Source organism: Microtus oregoni, unplaced genomic scaffold (assembly GCF_018167655.1).
Source record: "Microtus oregoni isolate MIOR12 unplaced genomic scaffold, Mior012 000074F_003, whole genome shotgun sequence".
Classification (NCBI taxonomy): Eukaryota; Metazoa; Chordata; class Mammalia; order Rodentia; family Cricetidae; genus Microtus; species Microtus oregoni.
The window spans coordinates 1,100,001-1,118,300 of NW_024543990.1; the positions used below are offsets into that span (position 1 = coordinate 1,100,001).

Consider the following 18,300-nt stretch of genomic DNA (forward strand, 5'->3'; position numbering starts at 1 on the left):
GATAATGATTTAATATAGAGTAAGACTTGATATTGGAGCTGGAGAAATAGCTCAACAGCGAAGAGCATTTGCTGCTCTTGCAGAGGGCCCGGGTTCATTTCCTAGTGCCCACATGGCAGCTCACAATCTTCAGTTACTCCAGTGCCAGGGAGACCAATGTCATCTTCTTGCCTCTGTGGATACCAGATATATATGTGATGCAAAGATAGATGTGCAGGCAGAAATTCATATACACAAACCAAAATTAAAATAAATTAATCTCAAATATTTCATATTGCATAGTTTTACTGATGAATTGACTTAGAGAAGTGGAATTTGCATTAATTTATCATTAAGCTTTTTATGAAATAAGGGACACTAAATATCTGGAAGAAAGGACTATACTAAGCTATTGATTTTAAAAGAATATTTTGTTTTGTTCTTAAAATAACTGAATTCGAGTTTTCATCACTGACTAGCATTGATAAAATGTATTTGTTACTAGCCAATGGGAAGGGGAGAAATGGGAGCATGTGTGAAGGCAGTGACCAGGAAAATAGAATCTTTTCCTAAATTAAAAAATTTAGCATTTTTCGTGATCTATTAAAATTAATTCTTTTGGTTAATGCACAATCAACAGTCTTTATTGTTGATGTAGTTTCTTATTTATCAATATCAATGTATTTAATGAGAAAATAGCAACCCTCACCTTCTTATAACACTGCCTGCTACGTAGCAAGCATGCAGTAAGTCAGAGCTATCTATTATCTTCTTGTCATTGTCGCGATCATCATCATCATCAATTTTGTTATTGAAATGGTAGAGTTTGGGACCCGACCTGGGAAGTCTGCTGAGTTTTGAAGGATGAAGATAAATTATCCAAAACATAAAGATAAAGAAGAAAGGATTGTCCTAGAGTGGAAAAAAATACTAGGAGCAATAAATGTAGACATGTCCAAATAAGCAGATATGTGATCCAGGGCTAGTGTTTTAAATTAGAGATGTCTTTGGCCATGTCTTATTGTATGACAAAGCCTAAAAAGAGGGTTACACTGAAGATGGAGACAACAGAAAGTGACTCCCCAGGCTGCCAAGCTTCTGAAGACTTGGAAAGGGGCCGCATGTGGGGAGGGGGGTTCTCCATATGTATTGGCATCTACAGTGTAATGGCATAAACGAATGCAGACAGATTGTAAATATATATACAGCTTTAATGGCGAAATAGGCTTACAGAACCACCGTTCCTGTGGAGACCAGGAAAGCAGAAGCAAGCCCTGCAAGCATGCTTGCCAGATTTATAGGTAAACATTAGCCCAAGGCGAACACGCCCCCTAAGGGGCGGGACTTATCCCTACACTACAGATCTATATACTCAACTTCTTTCTCTTTTCTGCTAACACCCATGTTTTAATCAGGTGCGTTTCAAAAACTATACACTACAGTCATGCCATAAACATACCTCACCTAAAACACAAGGTCCCTCAGTTCTAATCACATGTGCTCCATGTTCGCTTTCTTTTCTAGAGTCTATAACAAAAACTTTGTCTCCGTTAGCTGATGCAGTAAAACTGTGGGGTTTCTGTGGACAGGGGTGTTATATTCCTAAGAGTTGCCTGATATTTCATCTTTCCTTTGCAGGACAATTCCCAAATAAAATGAATGGTGTGATCATTAGGGGAGTTAAGGAGACTATTTAGGCTTCACTGCCTACATGATGAATCTGAAATCAAATTAAACAGGATGTCCTGCATTTCTGGTTTCTAGCATAAATTGAAAAATTCAGTTTTCCCTAAATATCAGACCAAAATCAAAGGAGAAAAATGATGTCTGTTGACCACATTGAATACAGATGTTATTATACCTCAGTTCCACTTTTTATACAGTATTATCTACTCTCACCAAAACATACTGGGATTACATAACAATTTAGAATATATTTTAATGAAATTGTTAAATGTTATTTCCTAGTTTAGAACAAGTTTTCAGATTTACTTCTTGACTTACTGCTCATCATAATTGACCATGGAAAACATATACTCTGTCTACATCAGATAGCACCCTATCTTTCATAGGTGACCAACTTTAGATATTCAGAAAAGATATGGTTTTGTTTTTTTGTTTTGTTTTGTTTTTGTTTTTTGCAGAGAACTTAGGGTGATAGCCTTAATAACAAACACGTGGTTATAATACCACAAAGGAGCCACAATATCTCAGTGACATAGGAAAAAAATGTGTTTTTTTTTCCTAGCAAGTCTATAAGTTAGCTGAACATTTCTGACATTGGCACAGTCGGTTTGACAGATTTTTTAATATTGGCTGGAGTTTATTGATGCGTCTAGAGATCTGCTGGCTATTAGCTGATCTAGGACATCCTTGGCTCGGTTTAGCTGCCCTGTTCCATTAATCATGGCCTTTCGGTAGGAGAGCTTGGGCTGAGTGAAGATGGCTGTGTTCCCAAACAGAGAGCATGGAATCATAGAAGGCCTCTTGAGACCTGGACTTGGAGCTGGTAGGTAGCTCTTGAGCCACATTTTTTCAGAATAGTTTAAAGTAATTAGCCTAAGTCATCTCGAAAGCAAGGGAAAGATACTCTTGATGAAGATCACATTGTAAGAAGCATGGATAGAAGTTAGGATGCAATCCTGAGGCCACTTTGCAGCTACTCTATCACATTCTCTTGCACCTTTCTCTGCCTGAATTGTCTAGGTTTCTGTTCAGGGGCCTGTTTCATAGGCAACTTGGCAGGAAATGATTGTAGGTTTCAGCCATACTCAATTGCCTTAGTAAACGGGCAGTGCTGGCAGACTATTACCATACAGAAATATCTCAGAGACAGGGTGTGGCCTTTAGTTATTTTTGCCTATGGTTTGTCATTTAAGTTTTATCTGCTTTGTTCCCAAGAAAAAAAGAAAACCACAGAAGAAACATTGTACATAGAGAGAAACAAATCAATTAAAGCTAAGCAAAATCCTCTGAAGTCTTTAACAAGGGGAAAATTGAATGTTGCGGTTTAATTTTGTGTAGATCATGAATAGCAGCAGCTGCTTGAACCAAATGCAGCGCATTGTTCATACTTTTAGCCTTGCTTGTAAGGATCTGGTAAGTAAGAGTGAACCAAAGAATCAGACTTCAACTTCAGAACATCAAAATACCTTGACTAACCAGTTTTTCATGTGCTTCATGGTCTTCTCCCCATTGATCATGGACTCACTGCTTTGACGAAGCATAATTCCAGAAAGGGATGATGGCGGCTACCAACTTCAGAATTAGATATTCATCATAGTTTTATGTGCGCTCTGTTGGCATTCAGAGCAGTATAGTCTCTTGCACAGATATTTAAGAGTGGTCTTTGAGGCATTAGACTGCCGAATCCCCATCTGATACCTCTTTATCTTTCCTTTCCAGCAATAGTAAGTCGACTTTTTGAAAAACCTATGCAGGAAAACAAGGATAGACAGGAATATTTGGGGTTGATAGAAGTACCCGACTCTTACGATGGCCCTCGGCTGCAGTTTCCTCTCACGTTTACTGACATTGATTTACTTCTTCGGGCCTTCAAGAAACACCAGGTAACCTCAACAGAAGCTGCTCTGGTTCTTGTTCACACCTATCAGATGCATGGGTGAAAATGTTCTGACTTGTATTTCCATGGGAAATGGTTTACATTGTGTGACAGTTACTCTCTTTGTTTAACCTAAAAAATAGATGTCTTCTCGGGTGCCTGCAGCATCTCCCTGTTCATCTTCTGAGAAGAGTGCACAAACTGTACAGTTTTTATTTAAAAGTATATGGCTCAGCAATTTTAATGTAGTCACAAGGTTGTATACGTATTAGCACTAATTATAGAACATTTTCATCATTTCCATCTATTATTCCTTCCTTTCCCCTAAATAGCTACTCTTCTATTTTCAGTCTCTGCTGATTTGCCTATTCCAGATATTTCATACACATGAATGAAGTTGTATTATATTGTTTTTTTTGGGGGGGGGGGTTCGAGACAGGGTTTCTCTGTGGTTTTGGAGCCTGTCCTGGAACTAGCTCTTGTAGACCAGGCTGGTCTCAAACTCACAGAGATCCACCTGCCTCTGCCTCCCGAGTGCTGGGATTAAAGGCGTGCGCCACCACCGCCTGGCTTTATATTGGTTTTTTTATGTTTGGCTTCCTTCACTAAACACAGTGTTTCTAATATTTGCCCGTGTGGGAGCACATAGAAATACATCATTTCTTTTTATGGCTGCATAATATTTCATTGTATACTACACATTTGTTTACTGATTTCTCAGTATATTGATATTTGAATATTTTATACCTTTTGGATCCTATAAATAATGCTGCTATCAAATTCACATACATTTTTTTCTAGACGTGCCCCCATTCACTTGGTTGTGTATATGCCTAGGAGAGGAATTCTGGGGTTATATAGCTAACTCTATGTCTAAGTTTTTGAATAACTGCTCAAGTTTTTCTGCAAGCAGCTGAACAGTTTCACATTTCTACCAGCTGTATATAAGGGTTCTACCTACTCCACTTTTTGATACTTATTATTTAATTTGGTGATGGCTCTCCAAATGTATTTGAAGTGATGTCTAATTCTAGTTTTGACTGACGTTTCTCTAATAATGTTCAGTCTTTTAATCTACCAGCCATTTGTAAACATTTGGAGAAATATCTATATAGAACCTTTGCCAGTTTTAAATATCAGTTATCTTGTTATTACTGAATTGTGAGGGTTCTCTCTAGATATAAGTGCCCTACCACACATATGACTTGGAACTGTATTCCCCTTTCATTAGTTTGTCTTTTCACTTTGTATTTTTTGAGATTATAATGTAATTACAACATTTTTCCCTCCCCTCCCCTCCCCTCCCCTCCCCTCCCCTCCCCTCCCTTCCCTTCCTTTCTCTCTTTCCAAACCCTTCCATGTATCCCTCACCACTCTTGAATTTCTTAGCCTCTTTTTCACTAATTGCTGTTACATGCACATATGTATACTCATATATATTCCTAAGTATAGCCTGATCAGTATGTATAACGTTACTTGGTTGTATGTGCCAAATGGTCCTTTCTTGGTAATGCACTTTGATATACAAAAGTTTTAAATTTGGTTGAAATATATATATATATATATATATATATATATATATATATGTTTTTATAATCCATTGCCAAACTCATGATCATGAAGATTTCCCTGTTCTTCTAAGAATTTTAAAATTTTTATCTGTTGCATTTAGGTTTATGACCTCTTTAGAGTTAACATGTAACAAAAGTGGGCACAGTTATTTTGTTGCAGGTCTTCAAACAGTGTTGAGTGTTTTGTCTTTGAGTTTCATGTTAGCTGCAGATTTTCCCCTTTCTCATGCTGAGGAAGTTGCCTTTTACTCATAGTTTTTTACATAGTTTTCACATAAAAGTTGTGGATTTGGTTAAATGTTTTTCTTATGTCAACTGTAGTGAATTTGTGTGTGTGCATGTGTGTGTGTGTTCTTTCATTCTGTTCATGTCTTAAAATACATTGATTCATTTTCTATCTTCATCACATGGATTAATTTTCTAACTTCATTTCCCCTGTATCATTGAAATAAATTCTTTTTGGTTGTGGTGTGATTCTTCCTAAAATGCTGTTGGATTTGGTATGCTGACATTTTCTTGAAGATTTTAAGGTCTATATTCACAGGAGATAATGGTTTTTAGTTTATTTTCATATCTCTTTTGACTTTACTATCAGGGTAATGTTGGTTTCATGGAGTAAGCTAGGAAGTATTTCCAATAGTTTATGAAGAATTTAAGAAAGATTGTTAATTCCTTTTTAACTGTTTGGTACCCTTTCAGTGCTCCCCTTCCAAGATATATTTATTTTTATTTTATGTATATAAGTGTTTGCCTTCGTGTATGTGTGTGCTACATGTGAATACCTGGTATGTATGAAAGTCAGAAGAGGGTATGGGATCTCCTAGAGTTGGAATTATAGACAGTTAGGAAACTAACATGTGTATACTGGGAAGCAACTTATGTTCTTTGTAAAAGCAGCAAGTGCTGTGTGTGTGTGTGTGTGTGTGTGTGTGTGTGTGTGTGTGTGTGTGTGTGTGTGCGTGTGTTTGGTTTTTTGCGACAGGGTTTCTCAGTAGCTGTAGAGCCAGTCCTGGTACTCGCTCTGTAGACTAGGCTGGCCTCGAACTCACAGAGATCCGCCTGCCTCTGCCTCCCGAGTGCTGGGATTAAAGGCGTGCGCCACCACCGCCCGGCCAGCAAGTGCTTTTAACTGCTGTACCATCTCCTCAGCCCAAGGTCTTGAACTTTCTTTGTTAGATGGTTTTGGATACTGATCTAATCTCTGCATTTTTTTCAAGGACCATTCAGATGTGGTTTTATTTCATCCAACTTACCAAATTTATTGGTATACAGTAACTCATAGTATTGCCATAACCCTTTGAAATGTCTTGAATGTTGATAGTGATTTCTCACTTTGTTCTGATTTTTTACCTCAATATACCCCAGTTTATTCTTTCTCTGTCTCTCCCTCATCCCTCCCTCCCTCCTTCCCTTGCCACAGTTACTTTACTATAGCTAAAGATTTTTTTTTTAGAAAAAATTGTTGATGGTTTTTAGAGAATCAATTATGGTTGACTCTTGATTGCTTTTTATAAAAACGCTTTTATCTATACCATAATCCTTATTTTCATTCAACTGCTAGCTTTTAGTTCAGTCTATTTTTTTCTAATGCATTAAATCATTCTTTCCATCTGATTTCTGTTTTTTTATTTAATTTTTTTATTCCTTTTACATACCAACCACATTTCCCTCTCCCTCCCTTTCCCCTCCCTCTACCTCCTACCCACCCATGTGATTTCTTTTCTTTCAATTTGTTTATAAGTTGGATTACATTGACAGGATTTTGTATGTTGAGCCATCGCTGAATTTCTGGAATGAAACCTACTTGATCATAGTGGATAATTTTTTTATGTATTCTTGGATTTGGTTTGCTAGTATTTTATTGAGTAATTTTGCATCAATGTTCATGAGGGAGATTGGTCTGTAATTCTCTTTCTCTGCTGTATCTTTGTCTGACTTGGAATGAAGGGTAAACTGTAGCCTCATAAAAAGAGTTTGGCAAAGTTCTTTCTGTTTCTATTGTGTGGAACAATTTGAGGAGTACAGGTATCAGCTCTTCTTTGAGAATCTGGTAGAATCCTGTGCTGAAACCATCTGACCCTGGGCTTTTTTGGTTGGGAGACTTTTAATGACTGCTTCTAAATCCACAGGGGTTATAGGTCTATTTAAATCTGGTTTTGAGGGCTGAAGAGATGGCTCAGAGGGTAAGAGCATTGCCTGTTCTTCCAAAGGTCCTGAGTTCAATTTCCAGCAACCACATGGTGGCTCACAACCATCTGTAATGAGGTCTGGTGCCCTCTTCTAGCCTGAAGGCATACACACAGACAGAATATTGTATATATAATAAATAAATAAATATTTTTTTTAAAAAAAATCTGGTTTTGATTTAGTTTTGGTATGTGATACCTATCCAGAAAATTATCCATTTCTTTTAGAGTTTCCAGTTTTGTGGAACACAGATTTTTTAAGTACGACCTAATGATTCTCTGAATTTCCTGTCAGTTGTTATGTCCGCCTTTTCATTTCTGATTTTATTAATTTGCATATTCTCTCTCTGTCTTTTGGTTAGTTTGGATAAGGATTTGTTTTTCTTGTTGATTTTCTTGAAGAACCAACTCTTTGTTTCATTGATTCTTTGTATTGTTTTCTTTCTTTCTTTTTTATTGATTTCAGCCCTCAATTTGATTATTTCCTGTTGTCTACTCCTGGGTGAGTTTGCTTCTTTGGTTCTAGAGCTTTCAGGTGTGCTGTTAAGTCACTAGTGTGAGATTTCTCCACTTTCTTTATGTAGGCATTTAGTGCTATGGACTTTCCACTTAGCACTGCTTTCATAGTCTTCCATAAGTTTGGGTACATTGTGCCTTCATTTTCATTGAATTTTAGGAAGTCTTTGATTTCTTTCTTATTTTTTCCTTGACCCGGGGGTAATTCAGTTGAGCATTATTCAGTTTCCATGAGTTTTTAGGTTTTCTGTAATTTGTGTTGTTGTATTCTAACTTTAAATCATGGTGATCTGATAAGATACAGGAAGTTATTCCAAAGTTTTGCATCTATTGAGATTTGCTTTGTAAGCGAATATGTGGTCAATTTCAGAGAAGGTTCCATGAGGTGCTGAGAAGAAGGTATATTCTTTTTGTATTTGGGTGGAATATTCTATAGATGACTGTTAAGCCCATTTGAGTCATAACATCTGTTAGTTCTCTTATTTCTCTGTTAAATTTGTCTGGCAGACCTGTCCATTGGTGAGAGTGGGGTATTGAAGTCTCCCACTATTAGTGTGTGTGCTTTAAGCTTTAGTAATGTTTCTTTTATAACTGTGGGTACCCTTATATTTGGGGTATAAGTGTTCAGAATTGATATTTCATCTTGATGGATTTTTCCTGTAATGAATATGAAATGTCCTTCATCTCTTTTGATTGATTTTAGTTTGAAGTCTATTTTGTTAGATATTAGGGTAGCTACACCAGCTTGCTTCTTAGGTCCATTTGATTGGAAAATCTTTTCCCAACCGCTTATTCTGAGGTAATGTCTGTCTTTGAAGTTGAGGTGTGTTTCTCATATGCAGCAGAAGGACAGCTCCTGGTTTTATACCTATTATGTTGAGTCCATTGATATTAAGGGATATTAATGATTGGTGATTGTTAATTCCTGTTATTTCGTGTTTTTGTTGTTGGTGGTGGTAATCTGTATGTGTGTTTTCTTTCTTTATGATTTGCTGGTGTATTACTATCTATTGCCTGTGTTTTTGTGAATGCTGCTAACTTCCTTGGGTTGAAGTTTTTTTCTAGTACTTTCTGTATGACTGGATTTGTGGAAAAATATTTTTTAAAATCTGTTTTTTTCATGGAATATCTTGTTTTCTCCATCTATGGTGATTAAAAGCTTTGATAGGTATAGTAGTCTAGGCTGGCATCTGTGGTCTCTTAGTGTCTGCATAACATCTGTCCAGGACTTTCTGGCTTTCAGATTCTCCATTGAGAAGTCAGGCTATTCTGATGGGTCTGCCTTTATGTACTACTTGACCTTTTTCCTTTATAGCTCTTAATAGTCTTTATTCTATATGTTTAGTGTTTTGATTATTATGTGGCAAGGAGACATTTTTTTGGTCCAGTGCATTTGATATTCTGTAAGTTTCTTGTATCTTCATAGGTATGCCCTTCTTTAGGTTGGGAAAGTTTTCTTCTATGATTTTGTTGAATTTATTTTCTGTGCCTTTGAGCTGGAGTTCTCCTTCTTCTATACCTATTATTATTAGGTTTGGTCTCTTCATGGTGTCCCAGATTTCCTGGATGTTTTGTGTTAAGAATTTGTTGGACTTAGTGTTTTCTTTGACTGATAAATCTACTTCTATTGTATCATCAACACCTGAGATATCTCTTCTATCTCTTGGGTTATGCTTGCATCTGTAGTTCCTGTTTCTTTACCCACGGTTTCCATTTCCAGAATAACCCTCGGTTTGTGTCTTCTTTATTGTCTGTATTTCAATTTTCAAGTCTTGAATTGTTTCCTTCACCTGTTTGATTGTTTTTTATTGGCTTCTTTAAGGGCTTTATTGATTTTTTTCCAATTTTTTGTTCATCTTTCCCTCCATTTCTTTAAGGGAAATTTTCATTTCCTCTTTAAGGGCCTCTATCATCATCTTAAAGCTATTTTTAAGGTTGTTTTCTTCTATTTCATCTGTGTTGGGATGTTCAGTTCTTGCTGTCGTAGAACCACTAGGTTTTGGTGGTGCTATGTTGTTTTTTTTTTTTAATGTATTCTTACACTGCCGTCTACCCATCTGGGTTTGGGGTAATTATAGATACAGGCGTTGATTCTTCCTCCAATTTGTGCAGATGGTGTCTGTGCCTCTGGGCCACTAATGCCTTGGGGAATGGTTGGCAGAGATGGGGGAGATGATGGGTTCCATGGGTTTGTAGGGGTGGAGTGGGGCTTGTAGGCTACAGGGCCCAGTGGGTGGTGGGGATGGCAAAGCAGCCTGTCTGCAGTAGCCTTCCCTGCTGACTGGCTGCTGGGGTTGTGATGGGAGGGGTAGGGGCACAGGATGTACCCCAAGGCCCAAGACCTAGAGACCTCAGTTGTACAGCCAGGAGACCAATCATCCACCTCTTCTCCAATCTGTTCTTGTGGTGCCTATGCCTTGGGGGGGTCGCTGATGCATGAGGAAGGGCTGTTTGGGGGGGATGGGTTCTGTGGCTTTGGGGGCCTGAGTGGGGCTTGTAGGTTACAGAGTTCCATGTGTAGTGGGGTGGAGGATCAGCCTGCCTGCAGAAGTCCCACCTGCTGATCGTGCTTGTCTTTTACTTTTTATGTGTGGGAGTGCATCATACCCACATAGATCAGAAAAGGGCATCACGGCATTGGAGTCGCAGGAACTGGAGTAATAGATGGTTGTGAGCCATCATCTAGGTGCTGGAACCAAACCTGGGTCCTCTGCAAGAGCAGCACATGCTCTTGACTGATGAGCTAGTTCTCCATCCCACCTTAAAGCCTTATGTTAATGATTTAAGAGCCTTTTAAAAAAAATGCAATATATATTTCTTTTTGAGCATGTTTGTTTCTATATCCTGTAAGTTTTGGTACATTGTGCTTTCATTTCTGCTCATGTCCTAATTTTTTATACTTTGTCCTTTTTAACTCATTGGTTAGGGATTTGTTGTATAATTTTCACATATTTATAAATTTGGTAATTTTGCTACTGATTTCTTTCCATTCTAATCAGAGAAGCTACTCTGCTTGCTTTCAATCTTAATTTTTAAAAAATATTCCGAGGCTCAATATTCTTTGTTTATAGCTAGTATCCACTTATGAGTACATACCATATTCATCTTTTTGGGTCTGGGTTACCTCACTCAGGATAGTGTTTTCTAATTCCATCCATTTGCATGCCAAATTCATGTTAAATGTGGTTGACAGTTGTATGGTATGGCTGGGGCAGACTACAGGGCCACTGGCAGTGGCACTAGGATTTATCCCTACTGCTTGTACTGGCTTTTTGGGAACCTATTCTCTTTGGATGGATACCTTGCTCAGCCTAGATATAGTAGGGAGGGCCTTGAACCCTCCACAAAGCAATGTGCCTTACCCTCTCTGAGGAGTGGATGGGGGTGGGGTGGGAGGGTATTTGGAGGGAATGGGAGGAGGGGAGGGAGTGGATACTTGGATTGGTATTTTTTGAAAAATCAAATAAATTAAAAAAAACTTTTAAAAAGATAAAAAAAATTCTGAGGCTTATTTTGTGGCCTATCATCTAGTCTACCCTGGAGAATTTCCCACGTGTGTTTAAGGTAAATGTGTAATGTTCTTTTGCTGGGTAAAGTGTTTTATAGATGTCTATTAAGTCTGGTTGTGAACAGTTTTGTTACTACAGCTTGTTCCTATAGCTTGTGTACAGTTAATATTTTAACAGAGATTGCCTTAAACACCAGAAGATAAGAGCAAGCAAGAGAGAAAAAGGAAAAGGAAAATAAAGTAAAATAAATTTTGCTTGATTTTTCAATATTTCTCTGGAAAGATTGGGTCTTGAATTTCCCTATACTACCCTTTTCTCTGACATCATCCCAAACCCTCATTCTCAGATTAGGACGCTAGAAGGCATAGCCCAGAAATAAGAGTGAACTGGAAGTGGTAGATTGGCTTTGCTGGAAGTGCAGCAGGCCTTTGAATCATCTAATTCCTAAAAATGATTTGAGATCACGCTAGATAGCTAGTTCTTCTGGCCACCTGCCAACAGCAAATTTAAATTCTCTGGGAGAAAATAGGCCTAAAATAGTTTTATAGTTTTTCATATATAATATCCAAAACTCAGTATCAATATAACCAGGCCTATGAGGATGCAAAATACAAGAAATAAAACTGAGGCAAATAAGGAACAATGGCAACAGACTTGTAGAGTATTTAAATAATTACATCATTGGAGTCCGAGTTAAAACAAACATAGATAGTATGTTCAAGTAGATAAAATATGCAACCATTATATTGATGTTTGATGATTTGGGCTCTATAAATATGGAGAAAATATATTAAAAGAGGAATCAATGTTGAGCATTGTATATAATGTGTTCTCATTTGTAAAAATAAATTGAGAAATACATATTTAAAATTGAGATAAAAATCCCATAAAATTAGTCATTTTAATTATTTCAAAGTATATGCTTTGGTGGCTATGGTGGTCTGAATAAGAACGGCCCCCATAGGCCAATATATTTGAATATTTGCTCCACCCAACACACAGACATTGATGAAACTGTTTGAAGAGATTAGAAGGTGTGGCTTATTGGAGGAGGGTATCACTTGGGGTGGGCTTTGAAATTTAAAAGACTAGAGCCATTCTCTCTGCCTAGTTCTTGTTGATTGCAGAGACCTGCGCACTCAGCTACTGCCTCAGTACCGGCCTGCCTGCCTGCTGCTATGTTCCCTGCTATGACAGTCATGAGCTCTCATCCTCTGGAACCGTAATTCCCTTGGTCCTGTTGTTTTGTTACAGCAATTGCAAAGAAGATGGTTTGGGGGTATATTAAAATGCTATCAAACTGTCAATGCTATTTAGTCCTAGAACTTTTTTTAAAAAAAATATTTATTTTTCAGTATTAGGGATTGAACCCACAGCCTTGGGCAAGGACTCCTATTTTCCAAATGTTTTTGTCATCTCAAAATGAAACTTTCTTTTTTTTTTTTTTTTTTTTTTTTTTTGGTTTTTCGAGACAGGGTTTCTCTGTGGCTTTGGAGCCTGTCCTGGAACTAGCTCTGTAGACCAGGCTGGTCTCGAACTCACAGAGATCCGCCTACCTCTGCCTCCCGAGTGCTGGGATTAAAGGCGTGCGCCACCATCGCCCGGCTCAAAATGAAACTTTCTACTCATTAGCAGTCACTCTCTTTCTTCCAGACTTCGGCTCCCAGCAGTCACTACTCTGGATGTTTCATATTAGTGGAACAGACATGGTCCTTGGTGTTTGGCTTCTTTCACTTGTCATGATGCTGTTAGAGTTCATCCATGTGCTTTAGTCCTAATTTTTAAGTTAATGTACAGTTACTTTGATATATAATATCACGTTTAGTTAAGGGATTGAACATTTATACCTACATTTGAATATTACTGTATGGTTATATTAATTTTTATATGCTCATAAACAAAGAATATTTAGGGGAAAGATACTCAAAACATTATCAACATTAGCTATCTCTAGGGACAGAAATTAAAAGGAAAAATAATTTTTCATTATTCTGTGCCCCCCCTTTTGGGTTATTTTGAGACATTGTTTCTCTCTATCTTTTGGAATCCATCCTGGAATTTGCTCTGTAGACCAGGCTGGCCTCGAACTCACAAAGATCTGCATGTCTCTGGCTCCCAAGTGCTGGGATTAAAGGTGTGTGCCACTACTGCCCAGCTTATTCCACCTCCTTTTTAATGATATTTTTTAATTCAGTAAAAACAATATATTGTTTGTCATCTAAAAACTACTTGAGCCATTTATGGTGACACATGCTTTTAATCCCAGTACTTGGGAGGCAGAAGCAATAGGGTCATTATAAATTCAAGGCTAACTTGGTCTGTATAGTGACTTCTAGGTCAGTCAAGGCTATATAGTGAGACCCTATTTCAACAAACAACTTAAAAATAGAAATAAGCCAGACATGATAGCATATGTCTGCATTCCAAAACTTGGTATGAAGGCAGAGACAGAAGGATTGTTCTATGTAGACTAGCTTAGTCTACATAGCTAGTTGTACGACAACCGATCTCTCTCTCTGTCTCATCTCCCTCTGTCTCTCTGCTTCTCTGTTTTTTTTCTCTCTCTCATACATACAAACACATATACACATTACCACACACACACAAACACACACAAAGAAGATGATATCCTTTCAAAGTAGAAGTTTCTTCCTTGAATCCTTTTATGATAATGCTAATATTTAGGTGATTCTTTTATCTGATATATTTATAAATGCAAAAGGCAACATTTGAACAAACTACTTTGAATATTTAACATTTTTAACATAACAATTGTAATCCTGCTGATATATAGCTCTCTCGAAAAACTAAAACAAGAAAAGAGAAAATTATATTAAGAATTTTCTGTTCATAAGATATTTTCAGTGAAGTTTGTTAACATTAGAAAACAAAATGAGAACTGGAAAGATGGCTCGGCAGTTAAGAGCACTGGCTGCTCTTCCAGAGGTCCAATTCCCAGCAACCACATGGTGACTCACAACCATCTATAATAGGATCTGATGCCCTCTTCTGGCATATAAGTGTCCATGCAGAATATATATACACAAAATATAAGTAAATAAAATAAAAAAGAAAAGAAATATGCCTTTAGATGCAGTTACTCTGAGAGTGGTACAAAGGGCCAGAAAAGCTACAATTGCACGTTAAACCAGCATTAGAAATCTGTAGATTAAATGTACAGACAGAAACAAGACAGTAAAAAGCATTTTTGCCCATTCTTTAAAAATATTTATCCAGGGGTCATTGAGATTGATCAGTGGGCAAAGGCAGATACCACCAAGCTGAAGAATATGGTGGAAGGACAGAAACAGCTCTCATAAATTGTCCTCTGACCTTCCCACACGTGCTGTGACATGTATGTGCTCCCCAATAAAATATATAACAAAATGTAAAGCTACGAAGAAAATATTAATCCAAAGACTTGGGAAGCTGAGGCAGGAGGGTTGTCATGATGCTTGAGCCAACCTGTGTTACAAACCGAAATAAATAAGTAATAAGTAATAAGATGTGGATGTGGATTGAATGTCTTTAGAATATTATTGTAGGGAAAAGACTTACATGGGCAGGAGTGATGGTCTAATAGAAACATATGGACCATATACTTAGAATTTTCTAGTAGTCACATTAAAAAAAGAAAAAAAGACAAAATCAATTTTAACAATATATTTAATTCAGTATATGAAACATTTTAATATATAATAATATTAAAATCATTGAGGCTTGCTGTGCTTATTTTCATACCAAGGCTTTGAAATCCAGTTTGGATTTTATTCTTTGTTGTTGTTGTTTGAGACAGGATATCTCTGTGTAGTCCTGGCTGTCCTGGAACTCACACTCTAGTCCAGGTTGACCTCGAACTCAGAGATCCACCTGCCTCCGCCTCCCTAGTATGCATGCCACCACCGCCGTGCCTAAATTTTGTTCTTATAGCACTTCTCAATTCTCAGTAGCCTCCATTTTAAGCACTCTGTTATCTAATATTGCAAATGACTACCATAGTGAACATCCCAATTCTAAGCCAACCTGACTCTTAAAGCTGTGTTGATATCAGTTAAGTCTGTGTGATAATCACTTATTTGTTATCTTTTCTTTGTGGAGTATGTGTTTGGAAAATTCATAATTTAAAACGAAGGAGAAAGACACATTAGATTTTTAAAAGCTTCAGGGAGAACACAGAGTAAATGTGACCCTATGGATGCTGTAACTGGAGGAGTATGGGAAGGCAGTAGCAAATAGTCCATGTATTTTGAGACTGGAATATTTTCTATAGTTAGACTTTTATTGCAATGTGCTTCTTGTCCTGAGCACTCAGTACACCAAATTCTGGAGCCATCTTTAGGAAGCTTGGGAGCTTGTGTGGCTGCCTCGTGAGGTCTCCATGCTCAGTAATACCTACTACACGAATGGTAGGGTGTCTCACCAAATACAGAGCTACACCTCATTCACAGGCTCTCTGCTTTTCTTTTCCTTCCTTGCTTCCTTTTTCCCTCCCTTTGAAATGATTCTGTCTGTCTTTTGTCTGAACCCTTTCTTCAGGCATGTGAATCTCACCCCCATTTTCCCCATCTTTTCTCTTGGAATCTAAGAACCAAAAATAATCAAAAATATTCTAAGCAAAGGGATAATATCAAAAAAATAACATGAGACTATAAATGATTTGAGGAACCATTCATTTATGCAATTACAAATAGCTCCTGAGGGCATTTTATATACTAGACACTATGTTAGAATAATCTATTTGAGAATAAGAATTATCCTGAAATGTGTTCATATGCTTTGTTTTTACAGTTTTCTACAATCATGTCTTTCGCCCTTGTTCATTATCTCCATCTCCTCTGCCTCCCCTTCACAGACACTTCATGCTCATTACGTCTTAGAGGTGCTATTTGAAGCTAGGAAAGTCCTGAAGCAAATGCCGAATTTCACTCACATAAAAACCTTTCCCTCCAAAGAGATAACAATCTGCGGTAAGTTTCGGAGTAGACTTGGCACGTTAATATTTCGGAGCCTCTTGGTCCTGCGTCATTTGCCTAACTTGAAAACTATGGAAATTGGATTGTGTTAAGGGGAAAATGTTAATATAGAATTATCTATCATGATAATACTGTTCCCCATCTTGTCTTTGTTTTGCATACCAGCTGGCAGGAATTAATTATGTGGGAAATTAAAGAACTCTTGTAGCTTTTTCTAAAGGCAGATAGCATTTTAATATGGAAAACCACTGATGGGTAGACTAAGTGTTCTTTGCCCTCTGCCTTGCTCTCATTATCTCCATCCCATGTTGCTTTTTCCAGGTGGGTCTCTGCATGCATGCCACTTCAGCTGGGAAGAGAAACACCCAACGCAGGGTGGAGATTAAATTCTTTTCTGCCCTTGGCTGTTGTTTTAGATTTTTTTTCCAACTGGTCTTTGCAGTTTTTAAAGGAGTGGGAATGTCCCCAAAATCTGTTTCTTGTTCTTCTAAATAACAAGATTGGAGATTTTGTTATCTTATAGGCCAGCCTGGCAGGATATTGCTTGGAGAAAACAGTACACATTGAAATTCATCACAGTTGGTGCTCAGCGTGCTTACACTGTCTGAGAGTGGGGTGCATGGAAGGAACAGCAATTCCCTAACTTCTAATTAAGGCTTTAGGTTACAAAATAGTGATTGTTATTTTCCAAATCAGTTTTTAGCCCACGTTCTCTTCTGGTGGCAGGTAGAAGTGGATTTGGCAACCTAATTGAACCCTTTCCATTCCCTGCAGCTCATAGTGGTGACAGGAACTTGATGTCGCAGTATATACCTCATGACATGGCTTGACTCCGGTTTTTGAAGAGTCTCCAGTGGTTTAATTCAACCTAATCAGGCCACCAGATCTCTCAAGACAATAATGTACCTCAGCACAGAGACCTTTTATTCAAAGCTGTAGCAAGCTTTGCTTTTGATGGAAATAAAGGCTCAGTAAACCGTGCCAACCTGTAAAGCCTCTGAAGCCAGGGGCTAGATTTTCTAGTCGAATGTACTTTAACAGTCCAAACCAGATGTTAGGATCTGCTCCTGTGCATTTTCCATTAGCCCCCCAGTCGTCTTTGCAGATCTAGCGGCAATGAGGTCACAGATGTGTGCCACTGCACCCTAGAAGAAGAAATGAGTTAGAGGGCCTGGAAGTCCTAGAATTCCACACTATAAGAACCAAAAATCTCTTACAGAGATGTTCTGGTTCAATTTTTCCACTGTTTTTTTTTTTTCCTGTGTTAGAGATTAAACCCAGGACCTTGCACATGCTAGGCAAGCACTCTATCACTAACTATATTCCCAGCCCCATATCCTGTTGTTATGGGTGAAACAGAGGCCCAGAGGGAAATACATTTTGTCGCCAATGTACTTCTATATAGTACCCTGTACTATATATACCTCATGACATGGCTTGACTCCGGTTTTTGAAGAGTCTCCAGTGGTTTAATTCAACCTAATCAGGCCACCAGCTTGCTCAGCTAGTCAGTGATAGGGTTAGGATTAAAAATGAGAGCTGCTACATTCCAGACTAAGGAGAAGGCCGCCTTTTCACTTGTCTGGCTATTTTTCACTTGCCATCATCAGAAAATTACCAAAGACTAGGTAGACTGGGCAAGTCCATTCATTTAAGGGACACTACATTTGGGGCATTTATTTCCATATCCTTCCCCCGCCCCACAACCAAACATACATAGCACCTTCGGTAAAGAGAAAAGCCAAAACCAGTAGATTTCCTTAACGTAAATTAGTGTTTTCTGTCCCCCTCTTCATTTTTAAGAAAAATAATTTTTAGATTGTGTCTCATTTTTTACTGATGCTTGCCTGGTACTCACTGAGTAATATACGATGGTCTTGAACTCTTGATCCTTCTGTCTTAGCTTCTTGAAGTTTTGTTGTTTAGTTTCCAATTCATGCTACAAATCATAATGAATTCTGTACTCATGTCATTGTTTGCAGGGAAAATACCTTTATGTCTACC

General features: G+C 37.8%; 1 protein-coding gene across 1 annotated transcript in view; it reads left to right on the forward strand.

The window, feature by feature from the left end:
- Nucleotides 1-18,300, forward strand: part of Ppef1 (protein phosphatase with EF-hand domain 1) — a 115,798-nt gene that overhangs the window by 48,056 nt on the left and 49,442 nt on the right. Inside the window, exons 4-5 of the mRNA XM_041642404.1 lie at nt 3,385-3,548; nt 16,176-16,290. Coding sequence (XP_041498338.1) covers nt 3,385-3,548; nt 16,176-16,290 — 279 coding nt within the window. The remainder of the gene's footprint in view (nt 1-3,384; nt 3,549-16,175; nt 16,291-18,300) is intronic.